Source organism: Mustela putorius, unplaced genomic scaffold (assembly GCF_011764305.1).
Source record: "Mustela putorius furo isolate JIRA1106 unplaced genomic scaffold, ASM1176430v1.1 tig00003836_pilon_pilon_pilon, whole genome shotgun sequence".
Lineage (NCBI taxonomy): Eukaryota > Metazoa > Chordata > Mammalia > Carnivora > Mustelidae > Mustela > Mustela putorius.
The window spans coordinates 19,890,557-19,907,271 of NW_025421989.1; the positions used below are offsets into that span (position 1 = coordinate 19,890,557).

At 42.4% G+C, this 16,715-nt stretch overlaps 1 protein-coding gene across 1 annotated transcript in view; it reads right to left on the reverse strand.

Annotated features, from left to right (window-relative positions):
* PCYT1B (phosphate cytidylyltransferase 1B, choline) overlaps nucleotides 1–15,585 on the reverse strand; it is a 121,173-nt gene extending 105,588 nt beyond the window's left edge. The window contains exon 1 of the mRNA XM_013064901.2: nucleotides 15,193–15,585. Coding sequence (XP_012920355.1) covers nucleotides 15,193–15,264 — 72 coding nt within the window. The 5' untranslated portion in view covers nucleotides 15,265–15,585. The remainder of the gene's footprint in view (nucleotides 1–15,192) is intronic.
* Nucleotides 15,586–16,715: the final 1,130 nt, after the last annotated feature.

A 16,715-nucleotide genomic window follows, 5' to 3' on the forward strand; every position in this document is an offset into this window, starting at 1 on the left:
CACCGTTCGGAGATGTCTGGAGTCATTTTCGGTCATCCCATCTTGGGGGGTGACGCTGCCGACATCTACAGCTGCACTCCCTACGGTGCACAGAAACAGCCCTCCACTGTGGGGGGCTGGCTGTGCCCTCATGCCCTGACAACCTTGAATGTGTCCACTTGAATGTGTCAGAGGTCATCTGAATGTGTCCACATAGCTCACATTGGCAAAGACTTGAACTGCAGCTCATCTGAGTGTGGGCAGACTGTCTTGTGACCTTACTAGACTGTGAGAGGCAGAAGCCTGTTAGGAGTGGCTTAGAGGCCACTTCCCGCTTGCCTCCCTATCTCCACGATGAGACTCTCATGAGACAGCTTCTTTTTCTTATCATTTTTTTGTTGTTGTTAAGATTTGTTCATTTATTTTATTTTATTTTTTTAAGATTTTTTTTTATTTGACAGACAGAGATCACAAGTAGGCAGAGAGGCAGGCAGAGAGAGAGACGGGGAAGCAGGCTTCCTGCTGAGCAGAGAGCCCGATGCGGAGTTCGATCCCAGGATGCTGGGATCATGACCTGAGCCAAAGGCAGAGGCTTTAACCCACTGAGCCACCCAGGTGCTCCTGTTCATTTATTTTAGAAAGAGAGAGCACACAGTGGGGAGCAGCAGAGGGAGAGAGAAATATTCAGCAGGATCCATGCCCAGCATGGGGCTCGATCCCACAACCCTGAGATCATGACCTGAGCAGAAATCAAGAGTTGGATTCTTAACTGACTGAGCCACCCAGGTGCCCCTCATACGGTAGTTTCCAATCACCTCCTGGGTTCTGTTGAGGTCTGGGCCTTCCTGCCCTTCCCCACTCTGTATAGTGCTGCAGAAAAGGAAACCAGTTAGTGACCATCTACACAGCAACAGGAGTTGCTCCTCAGCAACAGGAGTCTGGAGGTCATCGGCCTCTTTCTATTCAGTGCTGTTCTTGGCATGTGGGACAAGGACTACAGGCTGGCACCAGTGGCTACATGTCTTTCACTAGGTAAGTAATAAATTCTGAATCCAAAAACAACTCAATATACTTTTAGTCAAACCAGACAGAACTGGGTTTTGGTCCTGCCTTGTCTTGTGTGCATACTGGACACACATAATACACAGAACAATTATCCAGCCCCAAATGTCAATAACACCAAGGCTGAAAAGCTCTACAGGCAGCAATATTGGTCCTGAGGTGATCGTTCTTATAGCTACATGACGAGTACATGAACAACAGAAATGGGAAGACACTGATTTGCCTAATTTTGCATGTTTGAAACTATCCCTAATAAAAGCTGTATCTTCAATTTTTTAAAAAGATTTTATTTATTTATTTGACAGAGATCACAAGTAGGCAGAGAGGCAGGCAGGAGATGGGGGAAGCAGCCCTCCCCTCCCCCCACCCCTCCGAGCAGAGAGCACGAGGGGCTTAATCCCAGGACCCTGAGACCATGACCCAAGCCGAAGGCAGAGGCTCAATCCACTGAGCCACCCAGGTGCCCCTGTATTTTCAATTTTTAACATTTTTTAAAGTAGGCTCCATACCCAAAGTGGGGCTTGAACTCACTACCCCAAGATCAAGAGTCACATGCTCTATCAACTGAGGCAGCAAGGCACCCCAAAAGCTGTGTATTTTTCAAAAGATAAAAAAAAAAAAAAAAAAAAAAGGAGAGGCCTACACTGTTGGTGGGAATGAAAGCTGGTGCAGCCACTCTGGAAAACAGCATGGAGGTTCCTTAAAATGTTGAAAATAGAACTGCCCTATGACCCAGCAATTGCACTACTGGGTATTTACCCTAAAGATACAAACGTAGTGATCCAAAGGGGCACATGCACCCGAATGTTTATAGCAGCAATGTCCACAATAGCCAAACTATGGAAAGAACCTAGATGTCCATCAACAGATGAATGGATCAAGAAGATGTGGTATATATACACAATGGAATACTATGCAGCCATCAAAAGAAATGAAATCTTGCCATTTGCGACAATGTGGATGGAACTAGAGCGTATCATGCTTAGCGAAATAAGTCAAGCAGAGAAAGACAACTATCATATGATCTCCCTGATATGAGGAAGTGGTGATGCAACATGGGGGCTTAAGTGGGTAGAAGAAGAATCAATGAAACAAGATGGAATTGGGAGGGAGACAAACCATAAGTGACTCTTAATCTCACAAAACAAACTGAGGGTTGCTGGGGGGAGGGGGTTGGGAGAAGGGGGTGGGATTATGGACATTGGGGAGGGTATGTGCTTTGGTGAGTGCTGTGAAGTGTGTAAACCTGGTGATTCACAGACCTGTACCCCTGGGGATAAAAATATATGTTTATAAAAAATAAAAAATTAAAAAAAAAAAGGAGAGGGAGGGAAACCATAGGAGACTCTTAATGATAGAGAAAAAACTGAGGTGATGGAGAGAGGCAGGTGGGGGGGGATGAGCTAAATGGGCAATGGGTATTAAGGAGGGCACTTGGGATGAGCCTTGGGTGTTATAGTAAGTGACGAATCAATAAACTCTACTCCTGGAAGCAATATTGCACTGTATGTTAACTAACTAGAATTTAAATAAAAATTTAATATAAATAGGGGCACCTGGGAGCTCAGTGAGCTAAGCCTCTGCCTTTGGCTCAGGTCATGATCCCAAGGTCCTGGGATGGAGCCCTGTCTTGGGTTCTCTGCTCAGCAGGGAGCCTGCTTCCCCCTCTCTCTGCCTGCCTCTCTGCCTACTTGTAATCTGTCTGCCAAATAAATAAATAAAATATTTTAAAAATTAAAATAAACAAATAGACAAACTAAAGAAATTGGTCACCTTGCTTTATTAGATGTCTAACACTTCAAGTGCATTTAATGAGGCAACATGCAAATAGGCACAAATCTGCCATCAGATTTCTAGCTCCACCACTAAATTACAAACTGTGTGTTCTTAAGCAAATTACTTAACCTCTTTAAACCTCAGTTTCCTCACCAATAAAATAAGGCTAATTATGCCCCTGAGGGTCTCATAGGGATTAAATGTAAGTGTTTGGCTGAGTGTTTTACCTAAATACCTTTATTAGACCTCCTTCCTTTGTTCTTTTTGTTTGCTACTCTTCAATACAGAAATGCAAAGAGCCCTTCTCACCTGGACAAGTTTCTTTTCAAACAATTCCCTGGAAAACATAAATGGCCCTTGTATAAAATGTTTGGTCCTAAGGGCTTAAAACAACAAACTCTAGAGGGACCCTGGAGGGATGGAGAGTATGAAGGAATGTATGTGGTTAATTCATCAGTTTTTTTTAAAGATTTTTTTAATTTCATAGAGAGAGAGAGCATATGCACGGGCGAGTCAGGGGAGGGGCGGGGGGTAGAGAATCTCGAGCAGACTCCACACCAAGTGCAGAGCATGACGCTGGGCTTGATCTCATGACCCTGAGATGGTGACCTGAGCGGAAGTCAAGAGTCAGACGCTTAACCAACTGAGCCACCCAGGCAACCCAATTCATTAGTTCTTAATCCCAGGGTCATCTTGCCCCACAGAGGACATTTAACAATGTCTGCAAACATTTTTGTTGTTAAGACTTGGGTGGGGCCAGTTCTAGTAGCATATACTGGTTAGAGACTAGGGATATCCCTGAACATTCCACTAAACGCACATGACAAAGAATTATCTGGCCCCAAATATCATTAGTACCAAGGTTGAGAAACCCTGGGTTAAAGTGACCAAAACTCCTTGGTGAAGCTTTTCCTGGATAATTAACTTTACCTTTCTTTGTTCTTCTTATCCAACACATACAGGCTATTAAAGGCATGCTCAGGAGAAATCATTCAAAATGTGATTACTCTAGCTCTGTGGCCCTAATTTGTTATTCATTTCTTTATGAGAAAAAAAAAATCTGAGCAGTGTTCTGATTTTATTGCCTTTGAGTTTCAAATAGCAAACTTGAAGCATGCACTGATTACCTTCTTAATTAATAGGCTGTGAAGGCAGGGCATCACTTTATTAACTAGTGGGAAGGATGTACCACCTCTTGACAGCTTAGTAGTCTTTATTCCCAACTGTGATGCCAATGGGGGAGGATTGGGATGAAGGAGATTCAGACGTTTCTCCCCAAACAGATATATTTTTCTTGTTAAAATAGTTCATCTTAGTTTCAATGACACCTGCCTACCATGTCATTATTAAATAGAAAATATTATGGGTAATTTGCCCCCATCCTGCATCCCCCTTTTATTTTTTTTTTAATTTTTTATTTTTTCCGCATCCCCCCCTTTAAAAGTCTAGACACTTGGGGTGCCAGGCTGGCTCAGTTGGTAGAGCATGTGACTCTTTTTTTTTTTTTAATTTTTTATTTTTTATAAACATGTATTTTTATCCCCAGTGGTACAGGTCTGTGAATCACCAGGTTTACACACTTCACAGCACTCACCAAAGCACATACCCTCCCCAATGTCCATAACCCCACCCCCCCTTCTCCCAACCCCCCTCCCCCCAGCAACCCTCAGTTTGTTTTGTAAGATTAAGAGTCACTTATGGTTTGTCTCCCTCCCAATCCCATCTTGTTTCATTGATTCTTCTCCTACCCACTTAAGCCCCCATGTGAGCATGTGACTCTTGATCTCGGGTTGAGAGTTTGAGCCCCACATCGGGTGTGGAAATTATTTAATAATAATGATGATGATAATAATAATAATGTCAAGGTACTTGACATTAAGACCACAAGGCCATAGGTAATTGGGGGTAATTGTGTTCAACTGGCAAACAATAGCAAGGCCATTTCTGTGAGATGTGTTGTGTATTTCATGGAGAAATAAGGCAAAAATGTTTGTGAAGACAAAAAGTGGGGGAGGAGGGGCACCTGGGTGGCTCAGTGGGTTAAGCCGCTGCCTTCGGCTCAGGTCATGATCTCGCATCCCGGGATCGAGTCCCGCATCGGGCTCTCTGCTTGGCAGGGAGCCTGCTTCCTCCTCTCTCTCTCTCTGCCTGCCTCTCTGCCTACTTGTGATCTCTCTCTGTCAAATAAGTAAATAAAATCTTTAAAAAAAAAAGTGGGGGAGGAAATCTATACAGGTGGTAGAATGGCCTGATCAATGAGGTAGGCCAATGAGGTAGCTGCTTTTATTTTGTCTCTCCCTCAACCCTCTCCACCCCATCTATGAAAACCCATCCCACTGCACAGCCCAGGGTTGGGACACCTGATTAAGAAGCCAAGCCCTGGTCATTGTTCAGGGGTTTCTCAGATCCTTCAACTACCTCTTTAAGGAATTAGAACTAAGAGATGGAGTCTGAGTAGGTCAGGGGATTAGAGTAAATATCTCTGCAAATAACCCTTTCTGAGGTCTTCTCACGCTGCTCCAGTCCCTTTCCTTGCTGAGACTGGCTTTTCAGCTTTTCTGTGGATTCTATTCGATAGACCTTTGCATTCCCCCCACTGAGAAAGCTAGCTTAGGGCACCTGGGTGGCTCAGTCGGCTAAGTGTCTGCCTTCGGTTCAGGTCATGAGGATCCTGGGATCCTCATGGGATCCTGGGATCAAGTCCCCAATCAGGCTCCCTGCTCAGCAAGGAGTCTGCTTCTCCCTCTCCCTCTCCCCCGTCCCTCTGCTCTTGTGCTTGTTCTCTTTCTCTCAAATAAATAAAATCTGTTTTTAAAGAAAGGAAAAGCTAGCTTAGTGGGCACTGTTCCTTGGAATCCAGCAATCTCTGTCTGAGACAGATGGGCACATATCTCCACTAGGAGATGAAACTAACAGGAGAAATGAAGCTAAGGGCTAAGAGTGAAAGGCCACGTTAACAGCCATTTACGCTTCATGCCTAGGACCATCAAGGGGCCATCAGCTCACAGTAAATTCACCTTCTCATAAAACCTCTAGTTCTAGATGTACCACACTTTTGATACTTTCATATACAAACTTACAATTCTTTTTGTGTTATGGTATCAAATCATTATCTCATAATGTTATATAATTCTCCTTTGTAAACTTGATTTTCTTTCTTATTGTTAGCGAACCCATCAACCAGACTTGGGAAGTCAGTTCACGCCTCCAGGGTACCTCCACTTTCTTATATCACCATCATTTCTTACATCATCCTGAACTTGTGTTTCTGTGTGAGTGTTTTTCAGCTACACAGGCGGCTCTTTTAGAGCAGTCGTTCTTTTCTTGGGGAGATTTTGTGCCCGCCCCCAAGAGTGATTTTGCAGTGTCTGGATGTAGCTTTTTTAGTATTTTATTTTTAAATAATCTCCATACTGAAGGTGGGGCTCGGACTTACAACGCTGAGATCAAGACTCACATGATCTATGGACTGAGCCAGCCAGGCACCATGGACAGAGCTTTGATTGTCAGAACTTGGGAATGCTACTGATATTTGGTGGGTAGAGACCAGGGAAATTGCTCAGTAAAGGCCTCCCTCCCCCCACGACCTCACCCCCACAGCAAAGAATTATCCAGCTCAAAATGTCAATAATGCCAAGGTTGAGAAACCTTACTTTAAGCCAAAGACGGGTCTTTGCAACGAATAACACAATTCAAAATGAGGAAAGGATTTCAATAGAGGTTTCTCCAAAGAAGATACACTAATGGCCAATAAACAGGAGAAAAAATGCTAAACCTCACTAGTCATTACAGAAATACAAATCAAAAACCCAAAGAGATGCCATGTCACCCCCACTAGAATGGCTATGATTTTGAAAATAGAAAATAACGAGTGTTGGTGGGGATGTGGAGAAACTGGAACATTCATACATGGCTGGTAGGAATGTTACTCAGTACAGTCTCGTTGGAAAACAGTTTGGCAGTTCCTCAAAAAGTTAAAAATAGAGGGGCGCCTGAGTGACTCAGTCAGTTAGGGATCCACCTTGAGATTATGACTCAGGTTGTGACCTCTGGGTCGTGGGTTTGAGCTCCATGCTCAGCGGGGAGTCCTGCTTCAGATAGTCTTTCTGTCTGCCCCTCCTCTCTCTCTCTCTCTCTCTCTCTCTCTCTCTCTCTCCAGTAAAAAAATGTTTAAATCTTTTTTAAGAAAGTTAAAAATGGAGTTACCATTTGACCCAGCTATTCCACACCTAGGTGTTTGTCTAAGAGATTTGAAAACATATGTTCATAGGGCACCTGGGTGGTACGTTCAGTTAAGCACCTGACTCTTGATTTCAACTCAGGTCTCGATGTCAGCATTGTGAGTTCGAGCCCCACATAAGGCTTCATGCTCAGTGGGGAGTCTGCTTGAGATCTTCTCTCTCCCTCTGCCCCTCCCCACTGTGCTCACGTACCTGTGCTCTCTCTCAAGTAAGTAAACAAATCTTTTTTAAAAAAGGAAATACATGTTCACAGAAATCTTGTACGCAAATGTCATAAGCATTATTCACACTAACCAAGAAGTGGAAACAACCCAAATGGTCACTGCCTGATCAATGGAGAAACAAACAGTGGTCTCTCCATACAATGGAATGTTATTTGGCCATAAAAATGGATGAAATACAGATACACACTATAACATACATAACATACATAAACCTTGAAAAGATAAACCAAGTGAAAGAAGCCAGACACAAGAGACCACATATTGTATGATTCCTCATCTGTGAAATGTCTGGAATAGGCAGTTGCCTGGCGCTGGGGGTATTGAGGGGTCTGGGGAGGGACTGCTAATGAGTACAATTTGGGGGCAATGATGAAAATCTTAAAATTAAATTGTGTGGAAGGTTGTATAACCCTGTGAATGTACTAAAGCAACAATGAATTATACCCTTTATGACGTGGATTATATATTTAAAAGAATAGCTCTTGGGTGGCTCAGTGGGTTAAGCATCTGCCTTCGGCTCAGGTCACCATCCCAGGGTCCTGCAATTCAGCCTCGCATCGGGCTTCCTGCTCATCAGGGATCCTGCTTCTCCCTCTCTCTCTCTGCCTCCTTCTCTCCCTGCTTGTGTTCTCTCTCTGTCAAATAGATAAAACCTTTAAAAAAAATGGCCCTTTGAATCTCCTGAGTGTCTATTACAAAGGAGGTGCTCAGTAAATAATGTAGTGACCCTTGAAGCATGGAAGACAAACACAAAAAAGATGTCCTTCCTGCTCTGGTTATTATTATTTTTAACCTTTTCTGTCTAGAGAGGAACAAGAGTGATTCCCTTAAACAACCTCTAAGTTAAGCAACCTACAGGGTTCTCCATTTTCCCTAAGGGTCCTCAGAGCACTCTGAGTGCTCTGTCTACTGGTAAGTTACTCTTGAGAAAGCCTGGGTATTTTAGCTCTGAATCGTTGAGTTTTACATTTTCCAAGAATTAACTGAACTTTTCCCCAAACCTATCTATGCCATTGTGACTACAATGATACAATTTAATTAAATGTTATATAAACTGATAAAAATGATGCAAAAAAGTTATTTTTAAGCAATTAAATTGTTTTGGAAAGATAAATAGTCATGTGGCTTTTAAAAATTGCTGTTGAATTAGGTGAGGGGAAGACAACTGTAAAAGATAGGGAACAAAATCCCCCCAAATCTAGGATTCTATACTCAATGTTTTGAAAATATCTTGAGTTTTCACTTCACTTAGAATAAACCAAAAATAGAAATCATAGCTGTTGCATATGTGTATACCTTATGAATAAAAGACAACACAGACCTTTAATCAGTGGTCCAATTAAAGGATTGGCCAATTAATAATATATCTATTTTAAGTTTAAGCAAAATATTTAACGCATGCATTAACCATTTTTCAAACAACTCTTTATTAGAAACATTTTACTTTTCAGTTAACTAACCTACTAGTACCCACTGTAAATGGTAAGAAGACTTCTATTGTGCTTCCTGGAGATTATAACTCTCCTACCTTGTATAATGGAAAAAACCCTACAAAACTCTTTTATTCATTCTCCATTTTTGTATTGAATTCCTTACAATTCCTTACAAAATTCCTTACAAAAAAGTCTTTCAACTGCCACCTTAAGGGAAGGTATAGTAGCCGCATGGAAAAGAATTCATGGGGCAGATTTGTAGACAAGTCTTTCTTATCTCTCTTGGAGGCTGATCCAGCTCTGCACGTCTCTGGGGAAACTGCGGAAGAACTGTAGAGAGGGAGTCTGCCCCCTCTGGTATCGCTGAGCGATCCCGCCTGGCTTTCGTAGATCACAAACCTACAGCAACCCTAGGATTCTGGCAGGATTTGGAGTAGAGAATCCTGTAAACAGTGATCGCTACATCTCTGTTACAGGCATTAATGATAAAGCCACGCAGTTTAGAGGCTGGGGTCAAGTTGAAATCGGTCTACAATGAAATCGGTCCCACAATGATGCGTGCCTCAGAGGCTGGGTTGAAATTTGTTCATTCTCCAGGACAACCTAGACTTGCCCTTTGATGAACAAACTCAGGATTCTCTCTGGGCAAGAAGGATACAGAATGAACACTGATTTAACTTCCTTTCACTCATTCAACAAACATTTACTAAGCATCAACAGTACATCAGGAGCCGTGCATCCAAGATGGATGTCCGCACTCTCCAAGAATATGTAGAACAGGGGTATATAGGTAGAGCAAGCACTTAATGATTGATTTTTCAAAAGATTTTTATTTGTTTATTTGACAGAGAGACACAGTGAGAGAGCAGGGGGAGTGGGAGAGGGAGGAGCAGGCTCCCCGCTGAGTAGGGACCCTGATGGGGGGGGCTCAATCCCAGGACCCTGGGATCGTGACCTGAGGTGAAGGCAGACACTTAAATGACTGAGCCACCCAGGTGCCCAATGATTGATTTTTTCAAATTAATATGATGGTACTATTAAAATCGAATCATATCATCTTTGCTTTAAAAAAATTAACATTTAAATTCTTCTGTACTTTTAAGACTTAATGGAAACGAAGAGGAGAGATGTGAAGCAGCTATTATTTTCTTTTCATCCTGAGTCATACTTTCCATTGTCTTTCCTTTCTCTTCTCTTTCTATGTGTGTATCTGTGTGTACGTGTGTGTGCGTACGCAAGAGAGAAAGAGAGAGAAAATTTCTAGTTCATGAAAAGTCAGAGAAAACTTTACAGTGCTCTTATAGAGGCGCCTGGCTAGTACAGTTGGAAGAGCATGCGACTTTTGATGTCGGGGTTATGAGTTCAAGCCCCATGTTGGGCATAGAGAACATGGGGGCTTATTAAGTGGGTACAAGAAGAATAAATGAAAGAAAATGGGATTGGGAGGGAGACAAACCATAAGTGACTCTTAATCTCACAAAACAAACTGAGGGTTGCTGGGGGGAGGGGGTTTGGGAGAAGGGGGTGGGATTATGGACATTGGGGAGGGTATGTGCTTTGGTGAGTGCTGTGAAGTGTGTAAACCTGGTGATTCACAGACCTGTACCCCTGGGGATAAAAATATATGTTTATAAAAAATAAAAAATTATACTTAAAAAAAAAGATTTGTATTGGAAAAAAATACCTATCTTGAAATAAAAATAGATAACAGGTAAAAAAAAAAGTATCAAAATTGAAAAAAATTGAAATGCTCTAATACCTGGGTGAGATTGAAATAAAGGGTATGTTTTCACATTATAAGTCCTCATTGCAAGAATGGGGCAAGATTAATTGGATGCCCATTCTCATATATCCTTTGCTCCATGGCATGTCAGAGCTAGTTCCAACTCTCTGAGAATAAAGGACAAAAATAAGAGATACCAGTAAGATTCCTTTTCTTCCCATAGTTTCCAGTACCGGGAAGACTAGAAGAACCCCAGGTTTCAGCAGACACAGGTTTCATCTCTCACTACGCAACTTTTTGTGTGCAAAATTAAGCCATTTTGGTGAGCTGTAAGATTTCCAGGATGCCTAATAGTCAAAGCTTGCTTAAAGGACCACAGTGGGTGGGCATCTATAGCTTAGGGAGAGATGAGTGTCCTCCAGAACCCCAGATTCAGTTGGAACAAGCATGGAGCGTGTGCATTACTCATCAATTTCCAGGGTGAGAACTATCAGCAGAGCAGCCCATGGCAGTGATCATACATCTGTTCACTGGTGTAAATAGGACCGGCGACCCTTGGGTCATTCTACCATATAGTTTCCAAAGGAGGCAAAGACTGTGTTGAGTTAACTGCAAGTTGTGCAAATAACATGCCTGTTGCTATAAAGGGAAGGAATTACAGATGGAGGAGAGGAAAGAAGTTCTAATTGTGTTTTGGAACAAAAAGTAAAAACGTAATATACTTTGGCTTAGTGCCTTTAAAAGATGCTCAGATATCTAATCTTCAGAAATCTGGAATGTTCCAAATTGTTTAATTCCCTGCAAAGAAAAACTAAATGTTCAATCTACATTCATATTGTTTCAATTATTTTTTTGTTTCTTTACTTATGGCTTACACACTAGAGATCTTCCTCACCGAAGACGGGGCAGTAACAAATCATATTCTTTGAAGCTAACCACTAAATTGAGGAAATCAGTTGTGTTCTTTACTAAAAAGGAACCCATCTTTGGTATGACCGTTTCGAGCAAGCTGCAAGAATCCACCTCTGTTAAAGATTTAGAAATTCAGGTGTCATTCTTCTCTCAGTAGCTCAAAGTCCTCTTCTTTTATTCTATTACCTAGAACCAGGATAGTACCTGGCAAATAGGGTCAACATAGTATTTAAGAACTGATGGGCCTGTGCGGTGACTGGTGCCCTGGGAAGGCAGCTCTCCCTGCTGAAGGAGTTGGCAGGTTTAGTTCCAGATCCTCAGGCAGGAGTGCACTGAGCTCCTGTCCCTCTCCCCCCCCCCCCACCGAATGCCTGGAAATTATCTTTCCTTTCAAATAGGAAGACCTTATCTCACAATGAAGACTGGTAAAGGGAAAAGATAAAATGAGAGAGTTTTCATTTTGATCCATGAATTCTCTATAGAAAATCGAGGTTCCCTCCAATGGTGACATCTTGAAAGAACTGTCTCTGTCAGCCAATCAAAAGATATTTATAGAACCTCTCCTGTGTTCCAGGTTTTATGGGGGCCCACAGGAGCACTCCTTCCAGGGTATCCTGGGATAGAGGGGAAGAAGCAAGGGTTTCAGAATTAGATCTTGAGCTCATAACATTTTTATTGTGATAGTATTTTATGCTACTAATTTCCTTAATGACCCAACGGAAGAGAGGAAGGTAAATCAGTAGTATAAGATGATTTTACATAGAATTTAGAAATAGCAGAAGGTTTGCCATAAAGAACTAGGCTAACCATATTATTTCCTACCAGGGCACCTTAGGGGATCCTGTTTTAATGAATAAATAAAAACGATGTGTAATTATCATATCAATTGCTTGCATCTAAGTGAGTGCTTCTGGAGTTATTTGATGGTGCTTAAAAATCTTTGGTCTCTGAAGTGCATTTAATGTCTCCTTGACTCTTATCTATATTATTAATTTGCAGATCAAAGTTAACTTGGTGCTATGCAAATGAGGAGACTTCCAATGAATGAAATTTTACTGTAAAATATTAAATCCTTATTACTTAGAACTGCAATGTGTTTTGAGGACATGTGTCAACATATAGAAAAGAGACATTACAACTTAAAACAGCATTATCCAATAAAACTTTCTGCAATGATGTAATATTCTAGCTGTTCAAAGGAGGAAACCACGAGTTCTGTGTGACTATTGAGCACTTCAAAGGTGGCTAGTACCACTGAAGAACTAAAATTTAAATTTTATTTAATTTTAACTAATTAAAATTTAAATGGTCATAAGCAATTAGTGGCTACCTTATTTGACAGTGCAGGCTTAAAGAAAAAGTGAAAATGGAATCCAAGACCCTGAATTCCAGCTGTACTGTACCCTTACTAACTTGGGCATTTTACTTAACTTTTGTGAGCTTCAATTTTCTCACTTGAAAATGAAATATAAATCATAGCTACCTTAGAGGATTTGGAGTAAGAGGAATTGAGATGTATTCAGGCATTCTCCGATTTCCAAATAAGTGCCAATCAAGTACCAAAGTTAAACATGTGGAAAATGAATAACCAGCTCTCTCATTTAAAGGGAGTTTGCATTCCTAGGGAGCTCATAAATATTATTAAATTCATAACTATCCTCTCTGTTCAGATAAAATATTTAATGACAATGTTTATAACTATTGGCTGGTAAGCAGTACCATTAGCTTGGGAGTATCAGTGTATGGTGCACAAAAGCAGTGGGAAGGGTGCCTGGGGGGGCTCCGTTGGTTGAGCGTCTGCCTTCAGCTCCGGTCATGATCCCAGGGTCCTGGGATGGAGCCCTGTGTCTGGCTGCCTGCTCCGCGGGGAGCCTGCTTCTCCCTCTCCTCCAGCCCCTGCTCTCTCTTGCTATCTCTGTCTCTCTCTCCCAAATAAACAAATAAAATCTTAAAAAAAAAAAAAGCAGTGGAAATCAGAAAGTTAAATTTATAGAAGTTGAGGTCAGTTCGTGTACCAAAAGTACACTGAGAAACAAAATGGGGGATTAAAATGTCAGCGCAGGGGCGCCTCGGTGGCTCAGTGGGTTAAGCCGCTGCCTTCGGCTCAGGTCATGATCTCAGGGTCCTGGGCTCAAGCCCCGCATTGGGCTCTCTGCTCAGCAGGGAGCCTGCTTCCCCCTCTCTTTCTGCCTGCCTCCACCTACTTGTGGTCTCTTTCTCTGTCAAATAAATAAATAAAATCTTTTAAAAAAAATGTCAGCGCAATCACTTCTTTGTTATTGTTCCGATGAACATCTTGATTTCCCAAGGAGATTAAATAAACCCAGTCCGTTTCACAGGTACAAATTAGCAGAAGAGGCAAGTAGTTAGGAGCTTAAGCACTTTTGTTGATGTCATCACATGAAATAAGGTACATAAAGTACTCACCACAGGGCATGACACCTACTAAGGGCTGAAAATTGTAGCCATTATTTTTTTTAAGGATTTCATTTGTAAGTAATCACTACCTCTAATGTGGGACTCGAACTCACAACCCTGAGATCAAGAGTCACATGTTCTACTGACCGTGGCAGCCACATGTCCCCAAACTGCAGCCATTGTTATAGTAAGTGATGCTCTTGGGAGACCCATGAGATGAGAAGACTTTGCCTATTTTTCAATTCACAAAAGGCATGGGAGAACAGTGTGATTTACTTGCACAGACTTAATTCTACGTGACAGGGCATAGAAAGATCATCTCCACTTTCCATATTCATAGCAGTCAAGAACTGAATCCAGTTGTTTTGATATTATTTCAAATCTATTTTTGTCATGAGGCATGAAAGAATGACTAAAATACCTCCTGATTCCCCCATTTACTCAACAAAATGAGCCGGTAAAACTCATGAGTCCTCAACATATACATTTTTCCAAATCAGAGACAATACTGAGATGAATGGGGAAGGGACCAGTTGGGGGAAATGGTTTACCAGTCAGCTTGTTCAAGTGCCCAGTGGCTGTGGGCCCAGACTACATTGTGAGGCATGTGGTGCTATCCACAGGCACTCGAAGGGGCATGGGGAGGTTTTGATACAGTGCCGAAACTCGAAAGAGCAGGGCTAATGTCCTGAGACCCAAGAAACCACTCTCAGGGGTGTGGTGGGAAATCAGCTTTATGGTGAGACAGAAACATAGCATTGCCAGGAAGCTTCCCCTGGCCCTAATGTCTTCTTCACTTCATCTGAAATCTTCTCACTATTTCATCCCACCACCTAAACTTTTTCTATCTAGAACTCATTTAATTTAACAAGGCTCCACTAAAATGCACATTCCCCTGGGCACCCTCCCACCCCCCAAATAAAAGACCATATGTACTCTCACTTCCGTGATAATTGCATTCCAAGAAATTCAGAAATAGGTGTCAGGATTTTGTGACTTTTCTAATAGGAAAATTTCTCATTTTATAGGGTAATGAACGCTTGGTTAAAACACTTCTCCAATGCCCTCAGGCTCCCACAGCATCATTCTTTGCCTTGAACCACCTACATTTTCTCAAACTGATTTGACTTTTTTTTTCCTTTTCTTTTTTTTTTTTTCTTTTTTTTTTTTAAGAAGGAGAATCTGTTCCTGTCATCTAATTCTATCCAAGGAGCTTGCATAAGTCAGGGGATAAAGAAAGATGAGTCACAATTTTTCTTTTTTATCACCTTAAGATGGAGAGGATACTATTTCCATTTCGAGTGTGACTCTATTAATTATCACAGAACCATTACACTCACAGATACATAGGACTTCCCTTTTTGGACCGACTTTGATATTCAAAGAGGCAAAAATCACTAAGAAAGCATGTATGTTACTGTTACCTTGCGCCAGAATGTGGGAGCGCCACTGTCCCCGGCGTCCCCTTCCGTGGTGCTTTCCTGGTGGCCCACCATGTCTGATCCTGCCCCCCTTTCTCTTTTTCTAGAGTCCTCTCTTCGTTTTGGAGTTCTTTCGAGTCACACGGTGAAATTGTCCTTCTCTGGATTCACCGGTGAACTTGACCGAAGGTTTAGCTTGAAGATGCACTCGGAGGAGCTAGTCACGTCCCAGTGATTGAATAAGCAGAGATCCAAGGTGCTGGGTGTTCTTGCTTTATTTACCACAGGCCTCCACTTGTCCCCTCCGGGCTGTTGTTCACTGACAACTGCTGTGCTCTGGACTGGCGCTCTGATGGCCTGTGGCGTGGGGGACAGGCAGGTTGTGGAGGAAGCTGCCCTCGTGAAAAAGGCCATTGTTTAATCTACCCGGTCCCTCCCTGGAGCTATGGCAACAAATTCCGTTGGTGAATTAACTATGTCATTGTGTGCCGGCTCAACTGATTATGCTCCTGGAATGACAAACATTTTCTCGCTTTTTTTCAAGATAAAAAGTAGTCAAGACCTTGAAGTGTTAATATACGACTCAGCACTTTCTTTAAAGAGGAGAACACAGATGGAGAAAAATTGGGTCCTAATAAATATTTTCTCTGCCAAGAAACTATTCTAAATGCCACTGATAAATGGACTGGTGCATTTTAACCATGTAGAATCTTCGCAGTTTGCATTAAGGTTATTTCCCCCTCGAATAAGTGTATTAAAAGGGCTTTTGAAATATGCATGTGCTGGGGCCTTTCCCAGAAAAGGATTCTTTTTAACTCTGGTGGCAGCAGAATGCTGCTGTTAATGCATCGTACCTCATTTCAGAACGAAGATCCGTCTAAATTCATCTTCGCCATGGAAAGATTTTCCCTGTTTCATGCTAGTGGGAGAAGTCGGAGTCACTTGCTCACATGTTCCAGTCTCCAGCATGAGAAAACCTGCTCTGATCAGTTAAAGACTTTGAACCTGGGGCACCTGGGTGGCTCAGTGGGTTAAGCCGCTGCCTTCGGCTCAGGTCATGATCTCAGGGTCCTGGGATCGAGTTCCGCATCGGGCTCCCTGCTCAGCAGGGATCCTGCTTCCCTCTCTCTCTCTGCCTGCCTCTCTGTCTACTGTGATCTCTCTCTGTCAAATAAATAAATAAATAAATAAATCTTAAAAAAAAAAAAAAAAGACTTTGAACCTGAGGATCCATCCATCCCGTACTTTCTCTGGCTGGGGGGCTGGCCTGGCTGCTGGAGGAGCTCTCTCAGGGAATTCGCTGCTCCTCTGCCTGGCGTGTGGTGTGTAGTGTGCTCACTTGGCGAGCCGGAATCACACTTCCGAGGATGCCCTTCCCTTATGGCTCTGGGTTAGACTTGGCCAAGAGAGGGATTTGCACAAGGTGGGGAAGGTGAGTGTGAAGTCATGGCTGTTACTTTCCCCAGGTTGTCTGTCATGGCTGGGCTTGGTGACAGAAGGTCCCAGCTGTACCTCACTCCCCTGGG